This window comes from Miniopterus schreibersii, assembly GCF_964146895.1.
Source record: "Miniopterus schreibersii genome assembly, chromosome: 1".
Taxonomy (NCBI): Eukaryota; Metazoa; Chordata; class Mammalia; order Chiroptera; family Miniopteridae; genus Miniopterus; species Miniopterus schreibersii.
In genome coordinates this window covers 88,664,905-88,682,273 of record NC_138101.1, presented here as the reverse complement: position 1 = coordinate 88,682,273, position 17,369 = coordinate 88,664,905, and the positions used below count along the sequence as shown (strand labels likewise).

The window sequence follows — 17,369 nt, the reverse complement described above, 5'->3', positions numbered from 1 at the left end:
TGGCATTGAAAACAGCAACAGAATCTGTTTTCTGACTCTCTACAACCTAATGTCACGTCCACTAGAAACCTTTACACTCACTCAGGACAGAGAAACATTAAGCTAAGATTATTTTTCACTATAATAGTGTTATACAAAGTGTAGTTTGATAGTTAATTTAGGAATTTAAATGATTTAAGTACACATTTACAAATTATTTTTTTAATTTGAAAACAGATTAAAACTCAGGCATAGAAATGTAAACACCTTTCCCCACTATGAAGAGATTTAAATGGCAATGTGTCCACAAGGTAAGTATTTTCAGGGTTTCAATGTTACTTACTAAATTATTCCATGAAATCACTGAAAGACAAGCTCTTCCACAGCCAAGTCAGCTTTACGTAAAAGACACTTTTTAGCAGCACACATGGCAAGTAAGTGACATAAGATACACACAGCAGGCTGCAAACACCTTTAAGCAATCAAAAATTTCCTCTTTTCTTATTCCCTTAAAATCCTCACTTTACTTTCAATTTTATTATAAATTTATATTTCAACATCTTACTTAGGAGGATTATAATTAAATGAACAGAATACTGAGAGTATTGCCAGGTGATTTAATAACAAACACTTCGTGTCAATTCAGTCATGCTACGAAATTTTATAAAATATGAGAAAATACTGGCAATCATGGAGCTTCACACATTATTGTAATGTGTCCTGCACTTTTAAATAATCTTTCAAGCCATAGATCCAAGTAAAATCATTATACCTAATCTTTCTCTTTGTAATATAAATCTTTAGGTTTAATGCTTAATTATTCAACAAATGTGTATAAAAAGGCATAGCGCTTTGAAACTACATGGGTTCAATGACAGCTTTGTTGACTCAGTAATTCATATAAGTTTTGAGAAGTTTTCAGTAACTTATTTAGATTATGTTTCAGGAACTTATTTAGATTATGTTTATTAATATGGTACAGTTATAAATTTGAAAAAAATCCAAGTAAATCAAAGAACATTTAAGTCAAAGGTAATGCTTAGTTAGCACTTCTCTAAGTGCCAGGCCCCTTCCCAAGTGCTCTACAGGTCTTACCTAGCTTAATCCTCATAACCACCCTGTCAGTCCTCATTTTGCTCAAGAGGAAACTGAGGCACAGAGAAGAATCCTCTCAAGCGCACACAGCAATAAATAGAGCTGAGATTTCAACCCAGAGAGTGCTGGCTCCCAAAGTTAGTCTTTAATGATAAATCAAAATACCTACTCCAATTTATCACCACGAACAATTTCATAGGTGTTTATATACATTTGTAAAGCAAATCTTAGTACTTTCAAATATTAACTCTCACTAGGGAAAGAAAATGATTCAGTAAGCATTAAAAATGAAAAATTTTTGATTTACAATTTAAAAGGTCACAGTACTCTAGACTTTCAAAGTCTAGTTTTAATTTTGTGTGGGAAACAATCTGAAATTGAACTTGAGGATTCATTACTGCAAACAAGTGCGTTACTGGAAGCCAAAACCATACACACCACACAAGCCAATGGAATGAGTGTGTGTGCAGAATGTAGTATTCACAATGCGGAAAACTTCAGGATCAAATAAAAATTCTATCTAACCTTTTCCAAGTTATACTAGTTTTTCTGTGCCTGATTAATTAAATAATTTTACTGGCATACACTACAAAAGTTGACATAAATACAGTAATTTAGAGAAAGGAGGGAACCTAAATAAAAAGCTTGGCAGGCAGGATGCTGGAACATATAAAACATGAGAGAAAGAACACAGCTGGGAGAGAGGGAAAAAGAGGTCAAATAGATTGTTACCTGGAAAAAAATTTCAATGTAAGTTCATTTAACTTGTCAACATGTAAGGTAAATTCTCACATTTTCCGCTAAGAAAACTTTTCAAATTTATACAATTATAAAACACAAACTTAAAATATGGTATTATTCATATCCACTTTTAAAATAAGGCGAAGTAAATTGGAAAATTACTAAGGTATATTTTTCGGAGGGGAATTCAATAGAGTATGCCCACCAATTACTGGAGAACCAAAGTTAAGGTATTACGAGGCCATGGAACCTATCATGACGGAATGTACAGCACAGTCTGCAGTAAGTCCGCAGTATATTCCAAGATACAAAGAAAAAATGTTACAGAAAAACCTAACTCTTTCCTTACATTTTAATACAGACTGGCTTTAAGCACCTAATCTTTAAAAGAAATTTAAATTTGTTCAACTATTCCTGCCAAAAGTTTGATAATCTTAGTGAACTATTAAACATACTTACATGCAACCCAGTAAAACCTAGAAAATATTTAAAACAATATTAATGACATTTTTGACTATCATCCTTGTGAATATTTCCCACTCATTTCCTTCTACTGTATTACCAACTCTAAAAATGGTAAATTTTCTGAAAGCGTATACTTGAAAAGCCTGAAAAAGAGATGTGATTGAACTGTTCTCATTTTATAATTTCTTCCTTGCCAATGTGCTGCTCCTACAATTTGCCACTGTAACTGCCGAGGCAGGAGAGGAGATTCTGACGTCACAGACACATTTTAGCTCAAGGAGGAAACAGGGCATCATAGACAGTCCCACAGGGAAAGCGAGATGGATATCACAGACAGTCAGAATTCACTTTCTAGAAATCAGTTGGCTAATTTCTTTAAAAATAATTTCCAGAGATGATAGTCGATGGAATGCATTATAGGTAGACTAAGTCACTTATTCAATATAAGCCCTTGGAACTACCGATTACCAAAGGCCACCTGCTAGCAAGATAGTTCCTAAAAAGAAAAAGAGAACAGCCACTCTTTTCCTCTAGCTTCTGTACCACCAGAAATCTCCATTTTACTAGTTCATTCTGGCAGTTTGTAGGCCAATTATATAAGAATATTCAAAGGATAAAGGCCACAGAATATGTGATTTTCATAGTGAGAGGAGTTGTTACTTAATTTCTTTTAAAGAGGATCTTTCCCTTGGCCAGGTGGCTCAGTTGTTGGAGTGTCGCAGGTTCAGATCCTGATCACGGCACATACCCGGGTTCGGGTTTGATCCCTGGTCTCCGGGCCTGTAAGAGAGGCAACCGGTAGATATTTCTCTCCCACAGCTATGTTTCTCTCTCTCTCCTTACCTCTCCCTCTAACATCAATTTTAAAAAAAGTGAAGTCTTCAAAGTCTAAAAAACTGAAATTAAAACTCATAATTAAAATTACTTTAAAATAATTCATATACACTAACAATGTCTAAAAAGTTCAGGAGGAAAGGAAATAACACATAATGGGGAAAAAGGTGCCCATTTTGAACTAGGTAGCAACAAAAAATATTTAAGAAATTTCTGATGTCCAAAAGGGCCCTCACCCCAATATCAAAGTAAACATTAAAGCATTTGTAACTATAGTATATAGAAATAGGTACTTTAAACTTTCTAAATGGGAACATCAAAGCTCAAAAGAGAATGTTATGTAGGTGGTTACTAGAAATTTAGAAAAGTTTAAGATACAAATTTCCCATTTCTCCAAAAATTGAATGCAAAAATAAACAAATGTAATATCCTCTAGTAGCTAAAATAATCAAAAGGGAAATGAAAAATACTAAGGCTCATGGATTAAGCTTAGGCTAAAATAGTTCCTCATGATGTTGAAAATTTTCATTTTGTTTTAAGAGGAAATACTAAACTTGCTGGAAGAGGAACCTTGGTATTTCCACAGCCCTTGTTACTGTAGATTAGAAGCTGACCATGTTAATTCCCCTCATTTCTCCCCTAAAAGGAAATCACTTAGCTGGGTCTGAGCAGGAGCGGTGACATTTCTCCATTCGTGGCACATGGGGGGCTCACCATGTCCCAGCCCCTCACTCCTCATTTAGGATAAGATGGCACTGGCCCGCTGCGCAGCACTAAAGTTATCGCAGCTGCGGGATTTTCTTACAGCCGCCCTGCACAGGTTTTTGTTTTGACAATATCTGGAAATGGCCTAGGAGCAGAAATCAAAGAGAGCACAGATACGTTAGAAATCACAGGGCTGCAGCCTGAGCACAGAAAGCACCACCGCTGAGCCGCACATGCCGCCTCCTCAGGCAGATGACAGCTCCTGCCCTTGGGGGGCTGCGGTCTCCGCGGCCAAGCCCTTGGGCTTCTCCTCTAAGCTAATTCACTAGGTGAGTCTCTTAGGGACTGTGATTAGATGGCCAGAGGAAAGGGGGACTTAGGATTTATTTTAAAGTTTGGGTTTTCTCAATGGTGTCTAAGGCGTGACAGGCTCCTAACAACACTATCACCTGTTGCCTGAGCACTTGGTCCCTTAAATATAATAAACGCACGGGGGGAAAATGAGTGTTACTCAGCTACTTAAATTCTATCCAGTCTTTATTAGCTATTATCTGCTCTAAGCAAATTTAAATGAGACAGGCTTCTGCTGTACTTTCCTGAAAGGTAGGAAAGATCTAATGATTGAAGCACCGCAAGGTACTGTTTCACTTGCAAGTTAATTATGGTAGAAACACCCCATTTCCTAAAGTGCGATCAAAGTCCCACAGAAAGTGTCCATTGCAGTTGTGAATAATTTTGTTGTATCACCAAAGGTCATAAGCCATAAATATGACTTTGTTCCATGTACTTTACCATTTCCATTAAAAGCCCATGTACTTTCTAACCGAGTATGTGAAACACACATTCCACAATTAATACAGGTCCCTCAGGTGAGCTTGTCTAACAAACTCACGGGACTGAACTGTGACATATACAGAAAAGGCATGAACTTGCAAAGTGAGTTAAGGTGGTAAGTAGGTTATGTTTGTAGATATGATCAGTGATTCAATTGTAAGAAATTATTCATGTATGGTTACAAAAAAGAACACAGTTTCAAAAAAAACCATCAAAGATTAAATTTGATTTAAAATATTCTGAATCATGGTCACAGAAAACATAATTTTCTTATAAAGTGGGATTCTTCCTATCAGCCATAAAAGATACCGGGAAAATGTGAAAGAGTTAATAAGTCTTCTTCACCCTGGTAGTTTAAAAAGCTTTTCATTGTCCTACATAATCTGAGTTACCCACAGACGGTGTTCTGGTGTCTGGTGGAAACCCCACTCTGTGACTCCGCAGCCTTACCTCCAGGGTCTGTGCTCTTTCTTTTCGCAGACAAGCAAATTCATTAGGCAATTTGTGGTCACTTGCTAGGGACCGAAGGTCAAAATAATATTTGGCATAGACACTGGCAGAGACGTGCAGACGAAACCGGAGTAGAAATAAATACTGCGTCTCCAGCTCATTTCTGAGGAAGAAGGAAAACACAAAACCCACACGGGGCGCGTCAGTCCCGGGCCGCCCGCAGGCCCCATCTCAGCCCGAGGCTGCTCTGACTTAGTTATGAGACAGCAGAGGCCCCGCTGCGCTGCTGCGCTAACGCTCAGACAGCACCCAGGGCACAGGGACTCGGGGGCCTTCCGCACCCCAGCACTTTGAGGTTGGGACAAGGGGGAGGAGGGGACGTCCCCCTGAGCCCTGTGCTGCTGGCCCGGGCTCGTTCCCCAGAGTCCCGGCAGCGCAGCTGGAGGCTCCCGCTCCTCCCCGCGCACAGGCCCCGCTGCGGTGCAGGCGGCAGGAGCTGCGGGGGCTGTTTCTCAGCTCTGAGACCCTGCGGGCTTTCTCACCAGGCCTGCGCCAGGAAGGGGCTCATGAAAGGAGAGATGTGCCAACACAGGAGTGGGCACATGGCCATGGCAGCAAACGGAGCCACTGAGAGCTGCCACTATTATCTTAGAGGGTCAACTCTTGAGGCAACAAGGATTCACCTCTAGTAAATAAATAAATAAAGATGCCACACTCAGGGGAACAGGGAAACCCTCCCCGCCCCCAGTGCACGGGGCTAATGTCAAAGGGCATATGCAAGTTTCTGTTCACCTGAACCTTACTGGGGAGAGAAACTGTCACTTTCACAGAACTGGATGCACTTTTAAAACTTTGGAAGGCAGAAGATTACAGATAGATGTCTTGGCTGGACTAAGCCCACCTTATGATATGGCTTCTGAGAGAGCACTAGAGTCAAACTCAAACAGTGTTCCCCATGCTGGGGATGAGATCCCGAAATGTTCAGCCTGCCCTGCCCCTTCCCAGAACAGCAGGGGGACATTCCCAGGTGAGGTGCGTTCAATAAAGCAGGAAAGGAAATTTGGGAGCAGTCCCTTTGCTATGTGACCATAGTGCTGTCACTTGCCAAGAAGTTAAATAAATATAAAATTACAGTAAATTGTACTACTTCACAGTCACCCCTTGATTATCATTAATAAAATGATAAATACCTCAACAAACATAAGAGAAGCTTTTCAAACATATTTGCTTTCCTAGTTTTAAAGCTTTAATATTTTATCCATTGGATAGGTCAGCAAAAGCTTGATGTTCTCCGGTATGGAGAACAGTCAGAATATGAGTAGAAATCAGGTTTTTCTCACTTGTTACACTTCAAACCTAACTCAACCTACTTCCAAAATTAATTTCCTGTTCAAATGGCCATAAGTCTATAGAAATGTAAACCAGGTAATATTCTGATAATTAGATAAACAAGACTTACTACAGGTATAGATGCACTTTACTGTCCCATTTACATTTTCATCACAACTGCATGTTAATTGTGACGTATAGCACCTTCCTAGGGTCACCATGCCTGTTAACAGGGATTAATCATGAAGCAAAGCGTGATGCCTACAGATCATGCAGCGTCTGGTTTTTTGTTTGTTGTTTTTTTAGTTTTCCAATGGCTACATGGCTGAAGGGCAGGCTATTCACAGGCACAGCAAATTGTCTGAGTAGCAGCTGCTCAGTTCAACTTATTTTTTGAAGGAAAATCATATATATTTTTTTTTACTTTTTTTTTTTTACTTTTAAATTTTATTTTTGTTTAAAATATTACAGATGTCCCTGGAAAATCATATTCTAAAAAGACACATAGATGTTGGAAAGTTTTAAGAAAAAGCTGATAGACACCAATTTTTCAATTTACACTCCAAGGAGATCACTACCAATAGGAGACAACACCAAGTGGATGATACCAATGTACATGAAACAAGGTTATAGTGTCTCCCAATTACCAAAGATCATAAACAAAAGCAGTCTGTTATAAACAGAGCTCCTGGTGTTTTCTGTTCATACTCAAAAAGCATTCTCTACAACTGGTCTGTACCTAGACACTGCAGCCATTTCCCCAGAAGCTCACATCGATGACACCTCACACATTTCCCTGCAGGTTCTCTGATGTTATAACTAGAACCAGAGCCCCACCAGCTGAGTCGCGGGTTTTTAGAAAACTTCAGCTCCCACCATGGTGGAGCTAGTGTTCATGAGCACAAATTATCCTTCCCTTGAGGGACCAGATGGAAGACTGATGACAGTGGTGTCAAAGTCACTTTAGCTTCTGCAACTTCCCCCCAAAAAGTAATTGCATTGGTTTCAAATTTATCATTTACTGTCATACCCTTTGCTAAGATCACTACCAGCAAGGTCACTCTGACTACTCAGTTTACATGGTTATCAAAGTCTGCTTTTCTACCAAAAGCCACGTTGAAAGCTACTGATAATCCCTGGCCTTTTCTCTTCATCACAACTATTCTCACTTTCGTTCTCAATATGCATTTTGGTCATTCTGAAAGGGTCTTCTCTAGAGTAACGAGCAAAGGTAACAGAAACAAATTCTGCCTACTGCCCACCATCATCTCAATTTCCTATGATGTTAAATATAATCTAGAGGGGTCCTTTCACATTTTCTTAAATGCCACCCACAAACATATTTTTCAAAATTGTTATAAAATTTATTGAGGTCATACTGGTTAATCAAATTACATACATTTTAAGCATACAATTCTGTGATATATCATCTGTATATAGCATTGTGTGCAGACCACTGCAAAGTCAAATCTTTTTTCATCACCAGATATTGGACCCCCTTTACACAAAGACATTTTCACTGTCAAGCAGGCACTCTGTCTGCTGGAAATACCTTTTGGGCTCATCCTGCCTACCGCATTCAGGGCCCCTCACAGCAGCTCTGGTGGCCGGATCAAAACTCCTTGTGATGTTTGGGGTTCCACTCCCATCTCTGCATGCCAGCTCTGAGGAGCACCCTCATGGGTAACCCATGGCCTCCCACAAAGCACTGCTGTGGCTGCTGAGTGCCCCTGAAAATTCTCAAACGGGGTGGGCACTGGGAGAGGCCAGTGATGTTTCTCTAACTGCCTGAGAGGTAGGACCTTCCTAAATCATCAGATCTATTTTTAAACACATGAAATGCTCATTAAAGAGCAGGAGAGAGCACAGGTATCTGAAACCTGTATATGTGGCTAATCTTCTATCCTGGTTTCTTTAACAACACAACTTTAGATAAAAGGAGGAAAAGAGGAGCAAATGCAAATATACAATGTGTGACTCAGGTTTAAGCTAGAACCTGCTCAATAGTCTAGTGGCGCTAAGGCCATAGCAGTGGCCAAAAATTTACTTCAAAGGCCAGATGTATGCCCCTTAAACATGGACTGGAGACAACAGAAAAATGTTGAGTGGGATCCAAAATGGTGGTAGAGTAGGTAAAAGTTACCCTCACTCCTCCCAGGACAAAAATGGAACTACAACTAAAGTATAGAGCCATCAAGTTGAATAACCAATAGAAGACTAGCTGAACAGAAGTCTTATAACCAAGGATATGAAGAAGCCACATCGAGAGGCTTCCAGTAGGAAGGGTAGAGATTGAAAAGGGCTGGCCCTGGCTCCCATGTGCACTGGCCAAGCACCCAGAGGGCTATCTCAGCTACAAAGGTCTCCTCTTAAAAGCACAGGGTCTCAGCCCCACGCCCAGCACCCAGCCCAGGGCACCAGAGCCAGGAAAAGGAGCCCACATAACATCTGGCTATGAAAATCATCAAGAATCTGTCTTCCAGGGAGAGACAGGAGTCTCATAGAAACCCAGGCACCCTCTTAAAGAGCCAGCACACAAAATCTTGTTTATGGTCACTTACCCTAAGCACACAAAAAAGGAGGGTGTCTCAGTGCAGACTAGTGAAAAGAAACTGGGATGTGTGGCTCTGGGGAAAGAGCTAAGGGACACCTGCCAGGATCTCTGTGCTGAGTCCCTCTCCCCCACTGCCCACAGACATCATCTTTCTCCGCTGAGGACTCTTTTCTTATGACATCAGCCTTAGAGAATGCAAAACCCCACCCTCCAACTCTCTGTCCTCTCATTCTGCAGAGATCATCCAACAGAAAATTCAGCTACCTGGATCCAGGGTGTAGGGGTCTGGGCAGATTCAGGGTGTATCAGAGACTGAGTTGTATGGCTTTGGTTCAGGGGCCTTTTCCTCCCATCCCCATTCCTTAGAGCTTAACAAGTGCCACCCCAGCCTCATAAGAGATCCACTAGCTCCACCTTCTGGAATCCTAACAGCCCTGCCCTGTTGCGCTGGGGATCTCCAGGAGGTCCCGGCTGAATAAAAGGACAGACTGAATTGCGTAGCTTCAAGTCAGGGGCCAATTTTCCCTCTCATGTTCAACTGGTGCAGAACCATCCCTTCAAACCACCATATCTTGGTCTGTTTGGGCCTGATAAACTCTCTTGGTTCACCCTACATGACTCTCTGAGACACCGTTCCACCAAAAATGTCTATGTGCACCCAGCATTTGTCAACTGGCCTTGATGTACCCTGGGAATTTTTTTCTGAGTGGCCTGAGACTCAGCACTGGCACCAAGTTTGAATTTGTATCAGCCTGATGAACATCATTTGCCCCTCCCTGATGACTCACTGAGACCCTAACTCAAGTAACTTGGTACTGCCAGAGGCTCTTTTAGTGACTGAGCTTATCAGGCACCCTCCAAGTGGAGGCAGGTAAAGGTGGATTGTGAAGTGCCTGGGGCCTTTGGCTGACCTACACCAAAGCTCACTGCTGGTGGGAGGTGGCCCTGATGAGCAGCTTGGCCCTTCCCATGCACTCCCAGTCAAAGCAAGGGCAGCAGCAAACTGTGACTCACTTTATAGCTCCAAGATGATTGCCCAGGGCCAGTCACAGGCAGAGTCTGACACTGACCTGCACTGAGTCAATCCCAAAAGGCCTCAAAGCCAATATACCCAGTGGCAAGATTGAGAAAGCATCAGAACAGGAAGCAATCAGCTCCATAAGCAGCACATCCAAAGGGAGATCTCAGGAAGCAAAGACCCTGCTGAGGTGAATTTTGCTTCATGTGGAAGCTCCTGCACAGCAGCTCATACACTGTGGTCAAGGTCAATCCTCACAGTCAGTCAGCATGAGGATCAATCCGACACATAAATGGGCCAACAGCAATGATGACTAAACTACAACAGAAGGGCTTACCTATCTCACACAAGAAACATTCCTAGAGCACCAGTTAATGTGATTCCAGAGTGTGCCATGGGTGCCACAGGATACCTACTAGATAAGGCCACTCTACCAAGGCAGAGAGACATAGCAGAATGACTTAATACACAGAAACAAACACAGAGAGATAGTCAAAACAGGGAGACAAAGAAACATGCCTCAAATGAAAGAACAGAAGAAATCTCCAGAAAAAATAATTAAATAAAATGAAATCAAGCCATCTACCAGATACAGAGTTCAAGACAATGGTTATAAGGATGCTCAAGAAACTTGGTGAGAACTTCAACAGCATGAAAAAGAACCTAGAAATCATAAAATAGAACTACTCAGGCCCTGGTCAGTGTTGCTCAGTGTTTAGAGCATCACCGTGAGCACCGAAGGGTCATGGGTTTGATTCCTGGTCAAAGGCACATACCTGGGTTGCTGGTTCACACTCTGTCCCCAGTCTGTGTGCATGCAAGAGGCACCCAGTCGATGTGTCTCTCTCACATCGATGATCCTCTCTCTCCCCACCTTTCTCCCTCCCTTCCTCTATTCTACTCTCTCTGAAAAGCAATGGAAGAATATCCTCAGGTGACGATAACAAACAAACAAACAAAAGAACCAGTCAAAAGAAAGAATATCTGAAATGAAGAGTACATTTTAAAGAATAAACAGTAGTTTACATGAAGTAGAGGACTCAATTAGTGATTTGGAAACAAGGCAGAAGAAAATAAACAAAACAGCAAAAAGAAAACAAAATTGTAAAAAATGAGGATAGTTTAAGGGACATCTGGGACAACATGCAGTATTACAATATCAGCATCATAGGGATCCCAGAATGAAAAAAAAGACCATGTGAGCATGTAATTAAGATCTTATTTGAAGAAATAATGACTATAAATTTCCCTAACCTGGTGAAGGAAAAAGACACAGAAGTCCAGGAAGTGCAGAGAGTCCCAAACAAGATGAGCCCAAAGAGGCTCACACCAAGATAAATCACAAAGTGGCAAAGATTAAAAACAAAGAGAGAACTTTCAAAGCAGCAAGAGAAAAGCAATTAGTTACCTAAATGCTAGCTCCCAAAAGAATGCAACTGATTTTTTTTTTTTTACTGTTAAAGCCTTCCTTTTTATCTTTTAATTTTATCTTTATTGTTGAAAGTATTATAGATGTCTCTTCCCTCCCCTTAGACCCCTTCCACTCTACACCCACCCATCCCCAAACTTTTACTGCACTATTTTCTGTGTCCATGTATTGTGCATATATGCCTATAAGTTCTTTGCTTAATCTCTTCCAAACTCCCGCTTTCCCTCTGATACACATCAGTCTGTTGCATGCTTCACTGACTAAAATTATGGAACGCTGCACAAATTTGCATGTCATCCTTGTGCACAGGCCATGCTAATATCTAGTAAGTGAGCACTGTAACTGATTTCTCAACAGAAACATCTCAGGCCAGAGGCACAGGCAGGACATATTCAAAGTGATGAAAAGAGAGGATCTACAAGCAAGACTACTCTGCCCACCAAGACTATCATTTAAAATTGAAAAAGAAATAAAGAGCTTCCTAGACAAGAAAAAGCTAAAGCAGTTCATTAATACCAAAACAGAACTACAGGAAAAGTAAAGGATCTCCTTTAAGAATTTAAAAGGAAAAACATACACATAGTTAGAAGGAATGAAATGATATTAAATACATATCGATGAATCATCACTTTAAATGTCAATTACTTGAATGCTCGAATCAAAAGACAAAAGGTAGTTGACTGAATAAGAATATAAGACATACATATTCTGTCCACATGAGACCCAACTTAGATGAAAGAAACATGGAGACTGAAAGTAAATGGATGGTAAAAGATATTTCATGCAAATGGGAAAAAAAGCTGGGCTACCAATACGTATATCTGACAAAATAGACTTTAAAAAAGAGGTTATAATAAGAGACAAAAAGGACACTACATAGTGATAAAGGGATCAATCCAACAAGACGATATAACCCTTGTAAACATTTATGCACAAATATAGGAGCACCTAAATATATAAAGCAGCTACAGAATCCACAGTAATTCAGTTACAGGAGGAGATTTTAACATCCCAATTGACATAAATAGATAGGCCTTTCAGAAAGAAAACCAACAAGGAAACACCCATCTTAAATGACACACTAGACCATATGGATTCAATGGCTATTTTCAGAGAATTTATCCTCAAAGAAGCACAATATACTTCAAGTGCACAGAGAATACTTTCTAAAATAAACTGCATGTTAGGACACAAAACAAGTTTCAATAAATTTATGGAAACTGAAATCATATCAAGCATCTTCTCTGATTAATTTTTAGTGTATAATACTAAAAGTTAATTACAAAATAAACTGAAAAACACACAAACACATGGAGACTGAATAACATGTAACTGCCCTGCTGGGTTGCTCATTTGGTTGGAGCATAGTCCCATACACCAAACGTTTGAGGGTTCAATTCTCTATGAGGACACATACCTAGGTTGTAGATTCGATCCCTGGTGTGGGCACGTGTGAGAGGCAGCTGATCAAGGTTCCTCTCTCTCTCTAAGAATCAATAAATACATATCCTCAAGTGAAGATTTAAAAAAATTAAGTAGCATTTAACTAAAGTATCAATGGGTTAACAATTAGATCAAAAAAGAAATCGAAAGGTACCTTGAGACAAATGAAAATGAAAACACAACAACCCAAAATATATTAAATACACCAAAAGCAGTTCTAAGATGGAAATTCATATACCAGTATTCCTCAAGAAATAAGAAAAATTTTAGTAAACTATCTAACATTATGCCTAAAGGAATGACAAAAAGAATAACAAACAATGCCCAAATTGAGTAGAAGGAAGAAAATAATAAGACCATAGTGGAAATAAACAAAATAAAAATTTTAAAAATCATAGAAAAGATCAATAAACCAAGATCTGGTTTTCTTTGAAAAAATAAGCAAGATGATAAACCTTTAGCCAGATTCATCAAGAGAGAAAGGACTCAAATAAATAAAAGCAGGAATGAAAGAGTAGGAACTGACACCAAAGAAATACAAAGGATTATCAGAAAAGATTATGAACAAGTATATTCCAACAAATTAGATAATCTAGAAGAGATAGATAAATTCCTAGAAATATACAATCTTCTAAAGCTGTACAAAAAAGAAATAGAAAATCTGAATAGACTGATTACAGCTAATGAAATAGAAGCTGTAATAATTAAAATAAAAAACAAAACTTCCAACAAACAAAAGTTCTGGACATGATGTCACAGGTAAATTTTACCAGATATTCAAAGAAGAACTGACACCAATCGTTCTCAAACTATTCCAAAAAATTCAAGACGATGGAAGACTCCCAAGCTTATTTTATGAGGACAACATTATCCTAATTCCAAAACCAGATAAATACACTAAAAATAAAGAAAATTATACTACACTATCCCTGATGAACATAGATACAGAAATCTTGAACAAAATACTAGCAAACTGAATTCAGCAATACATTAAAAAGATCATACACCATGATTAAGTGAACTTTATTCCTAGGATACAAAGTCCGTCCAATATCTGCAAATCAATTTACATGACACACATAAATATGAACAAAACGAAAGGTAAAACTATATGGTCATATCAAGAGATGCAGAAAAAAATTTCACGAATTCCATAACCCATTTATGATAACAACTCTCAGCAAAGTAAGAACAGATGGAACATATCACAACATAATAAAGGCCACATATAACAAACAAACAGCTAACATTACACTCAATGAAGAAAAACTGCAATAGTTTCCCTTAAGATCAGAACCAGGACAGGGATGTCCACCTTCCCCACTCTTATTCAACATAGTACTGGAAGTCCTAGCCAGAGCCATCAGACAGTAAGAAAAAGTAAAAGGCCACAGAATTGGAATGGAATAAGTAACTGTCATAATTTCCTAATGACATGTTACTATGTATAGAAAAGTCTAAAGATTACACCAAAAAACCTACCAGAACTGACAAATAAATTCAGTAAAGTAGCAAATACAAGATAAATATCAAGAAATCATTTGCACTTTTATATGCCAATAATGAACTATCAAAAAGGCAAACTACAAAACAATCGCATATATAATTACAACAAAAAATACCTAATAATAAATGTAACCAAGGAGATAAAAAGACCTCTGTACTTGGAAAATTACAAGACACTCAAGAAAGAAGGTGAAGAAGATAAAAATAAGTGGAAGCATATACCATGCTCATGGATAGAAAGAATTAACATCTTTAAAATGTCTATACTACACAAAACAATCTATAGATTCAATTAAATTCCTATCAAGATACCAAAGATGTATTTTACAGAAGTAGAACAAATAAGCCAAAATTTTATATGGAACAACAAAAGACCCTGAATATTCAGAGCAATTGAGAAAAAAACAAACAAGGTTGGAGGTATCATGCAACCTGATTTCAAACTATACTACAAGCGTATAGTAATCAAAACAGCATGGTAACGGCATAAAAACAAACCTATAGATCGATGGAACAGAATGGAAAGCCCAGAAAGAAACCCACAACTATATGGTAAATTAATACTTGACAACGAAGGAGAGATCAGTCAATGGAGTAAAGTCAGTCAACTCAATAAATGGTGTTGGGTAAATTAGACAGATACTTCCAAAAAATGAAAGTAGACCACCTCCTTACACCATATACAAGAATAAACTCAAAATGAGTTATTAACTTAAATTTAAGATTCAAAAGCATAAATCTCCTAGAAGAAAACAGGCAGTAAAACCTGGAACATTTCTCTTAGTAATATTATTTTGCTAATAGATTACCTAAGCAAGTGAAACAAAAGAAAAAATAAGCAAATGGGACTACATCAAACAAAAAAGTTTTAACACAGCAAAAGAAAACATCAACAAAATAAAAAGACCACCTACTGATGGGAAAGCATATTTGACAATGATATATCTGGTAAGGGGGTTATTATTCACAATTTATTAAAAAACATATATAACTCAACAGGAAAAATAAAAACAATCCAAATAAAAATGGACAGGGAACCTGAACAGACACTTCTCTAAAGAGGACACACTGATGGACAACAGACATATGAAAAGATGCTCAACATCACTAATCGTGAGAGAGACGCAAATTAAACCACAATGAGATTTCCCCCCACACCTGTCAGAATGTCCATCATCAATAAATCAACAAACAGCAATTGCTGAAGAGGATGTGGGGAAAAGGGAACACTGCACACTTTTGGTGGGAATGCAGATTGGTGCCGTCATTGTGGAAAACATTATGGAGTTTCTTCAAGAAATTACAAAGGGAACTGCTTTATGACTCAGTGATTCCACTTCTGGGTATGTATCTGAAGAAACCCAAAACACGAATTCAAAACAATCTATGCCCTCTGTGTTCACTGCCATATTACTTACAATCCTCAAGCTATGGAAGCAACTCAAGTGCCCATCAATAGATGAGTGGATGAAAAAGCAATGGCATATTCCTCAGCCATGAAAAGAAATCTTTCCATAGAGTGAAATCTTACCATGTGTGAGAGCATGGATGGACCTAGAAGGGATTATGCTAAGTGGAATAAGTCAGTCAGAGAAATACAAATACCACATCATTTCCCTTTGCAAAGCGTATGATTTTCTAACCATGATGCTGTACACCTGAGACTAATACAAAATAATATTGAATGTAAACTCTAACTGGAAAAAAAGAATAAATAAGTAAAAAAGGAAAAGAGGGGAAGAAAAAGACTGGAACTGGTAGACTGCTTTCAGAAAGCCATGAAGATATTAATAGCACTGTTGTTTTAGGATGTTAGCTTGTAAAATATTTGCAAATAAACGTCAGAAAATTACATTTCAAATTATCACGAAGATTATTGAAACAATAGCACATGAAGGCCTACTGATTAGTGAGGAATATGAATTGTTATAGCAAATGTGGATAGAAAAATGAATGTACTTGTATGCCTCATTCAGTTCTCTGCACAATGGAACCTTTAAAAATATTTCTTAATATGTAAACATTATGGGGCCAAAAGAGGTATTGGAAAATGGTTAGAAAGGTCACCAAAACCTTGCAAACTCACATGTCCTTGAGTGTGATGCCCGGGTGGATTTGGCAGAAGCGATAATTCCGTACAACCCAGTCGCGCAAATACTTGGCAGCAAGAAGAATGGCTCCCAGAACAATTCTCCTCCAGTTCGTGGGGCAAATGTCGATCTCAGCATAAACTGTAAGTCTTTCTAAGTAAATCTGCAAAAGGAGAACACTGGTCTTTGATTCTAGTTCAGTTTAAGTGCTGCGATAAGAACTGTTAGGAATGACAGATTTCATCTGTTTTTGACTCGCCTTTTACTCTTAGGTTCTACAGAGGCTGCTGGGCCAGCCAAAGCCAGAGGCCAAGTCACAGCTGCAAATCAAATACTTCTGTTGCCTACTTGGCCCATGTGAATTCCCAGCCCACTTTTTGGTGACAGGAATGAATGGACACCTTGGCAAAGGGCTTCCTGAAGGAATGTTATTACCATCCCACTTGTAAAGGGCAGCACACCCAGGCCCCGCGCAGATGCTTGAGTGCCTGCCATGTGCACTGCTTCATGCCTGGCTGGTAGTTATGGGGCGATTTTACAGAGCACTTGAATATGTAAATCCCTGGAAATACTGAGCACATTTGTATCTTCTTTACACAGTGACTAGTCCTTTTGTGGCACAAGCAGAAGATAAAACCTGGTCATCAAGAGAGCCCCCCAGTGGCTGCTGTGGGTGCAGCAGGACAGGCAGGACAGACAGGAGCGCTTGAGGCAGGTCCGAGCAGCTGTCAAGTATTCCTGGACTTAGTGTCCTTGAAAGAAACACACACGCACACAAAGAACAGTCCTTTTAGATCCCCCAAGCTTCACATCTCCATTATCATTTCATGAAATTCATCTCTTTCTGACACAACCAGAAGCTTAGTCAATTCTGTTGGTTTCAGGTGGTAACACAGC

General features: G+C 39.1%; 1 protein-coding gene across 1 annotated transcript in view; it reads right to left on the bottom strand.

Annotated features, from left to right (window-relative positions):
* Positions 1 to 3,853: 3,853 nt before the first annotated feature.
* Positions 3,854 to 17,369, bottom strand: part of LOC308567532 (cyclin-Y-like protein 1) — a gene marked incomplete at its 3' end in the record, with an annotated part of 45,962 nt that continues 32,446 nt past the window's right edge. The window contains exons 9-11 of the mRNA XM_081159197.1: positions 16,469 to 16,635; positions 5,104 to 5,266; positions 3,854 to 3,964 (exon numbers count right to left, since the gene is read on the bottom strand). Of these exons, the coding sequence (XP_081015323.1) occupies positions 3,854 to 3,964; positions 5,104 to 5,266; positions 16,469 to 16,635 (441 nt within the window). The remainder of the gene's footprint in view (positions 3,965 to 5,103; positions 5,267 to 16,468; positions 16,636 to 17,369) is intronic.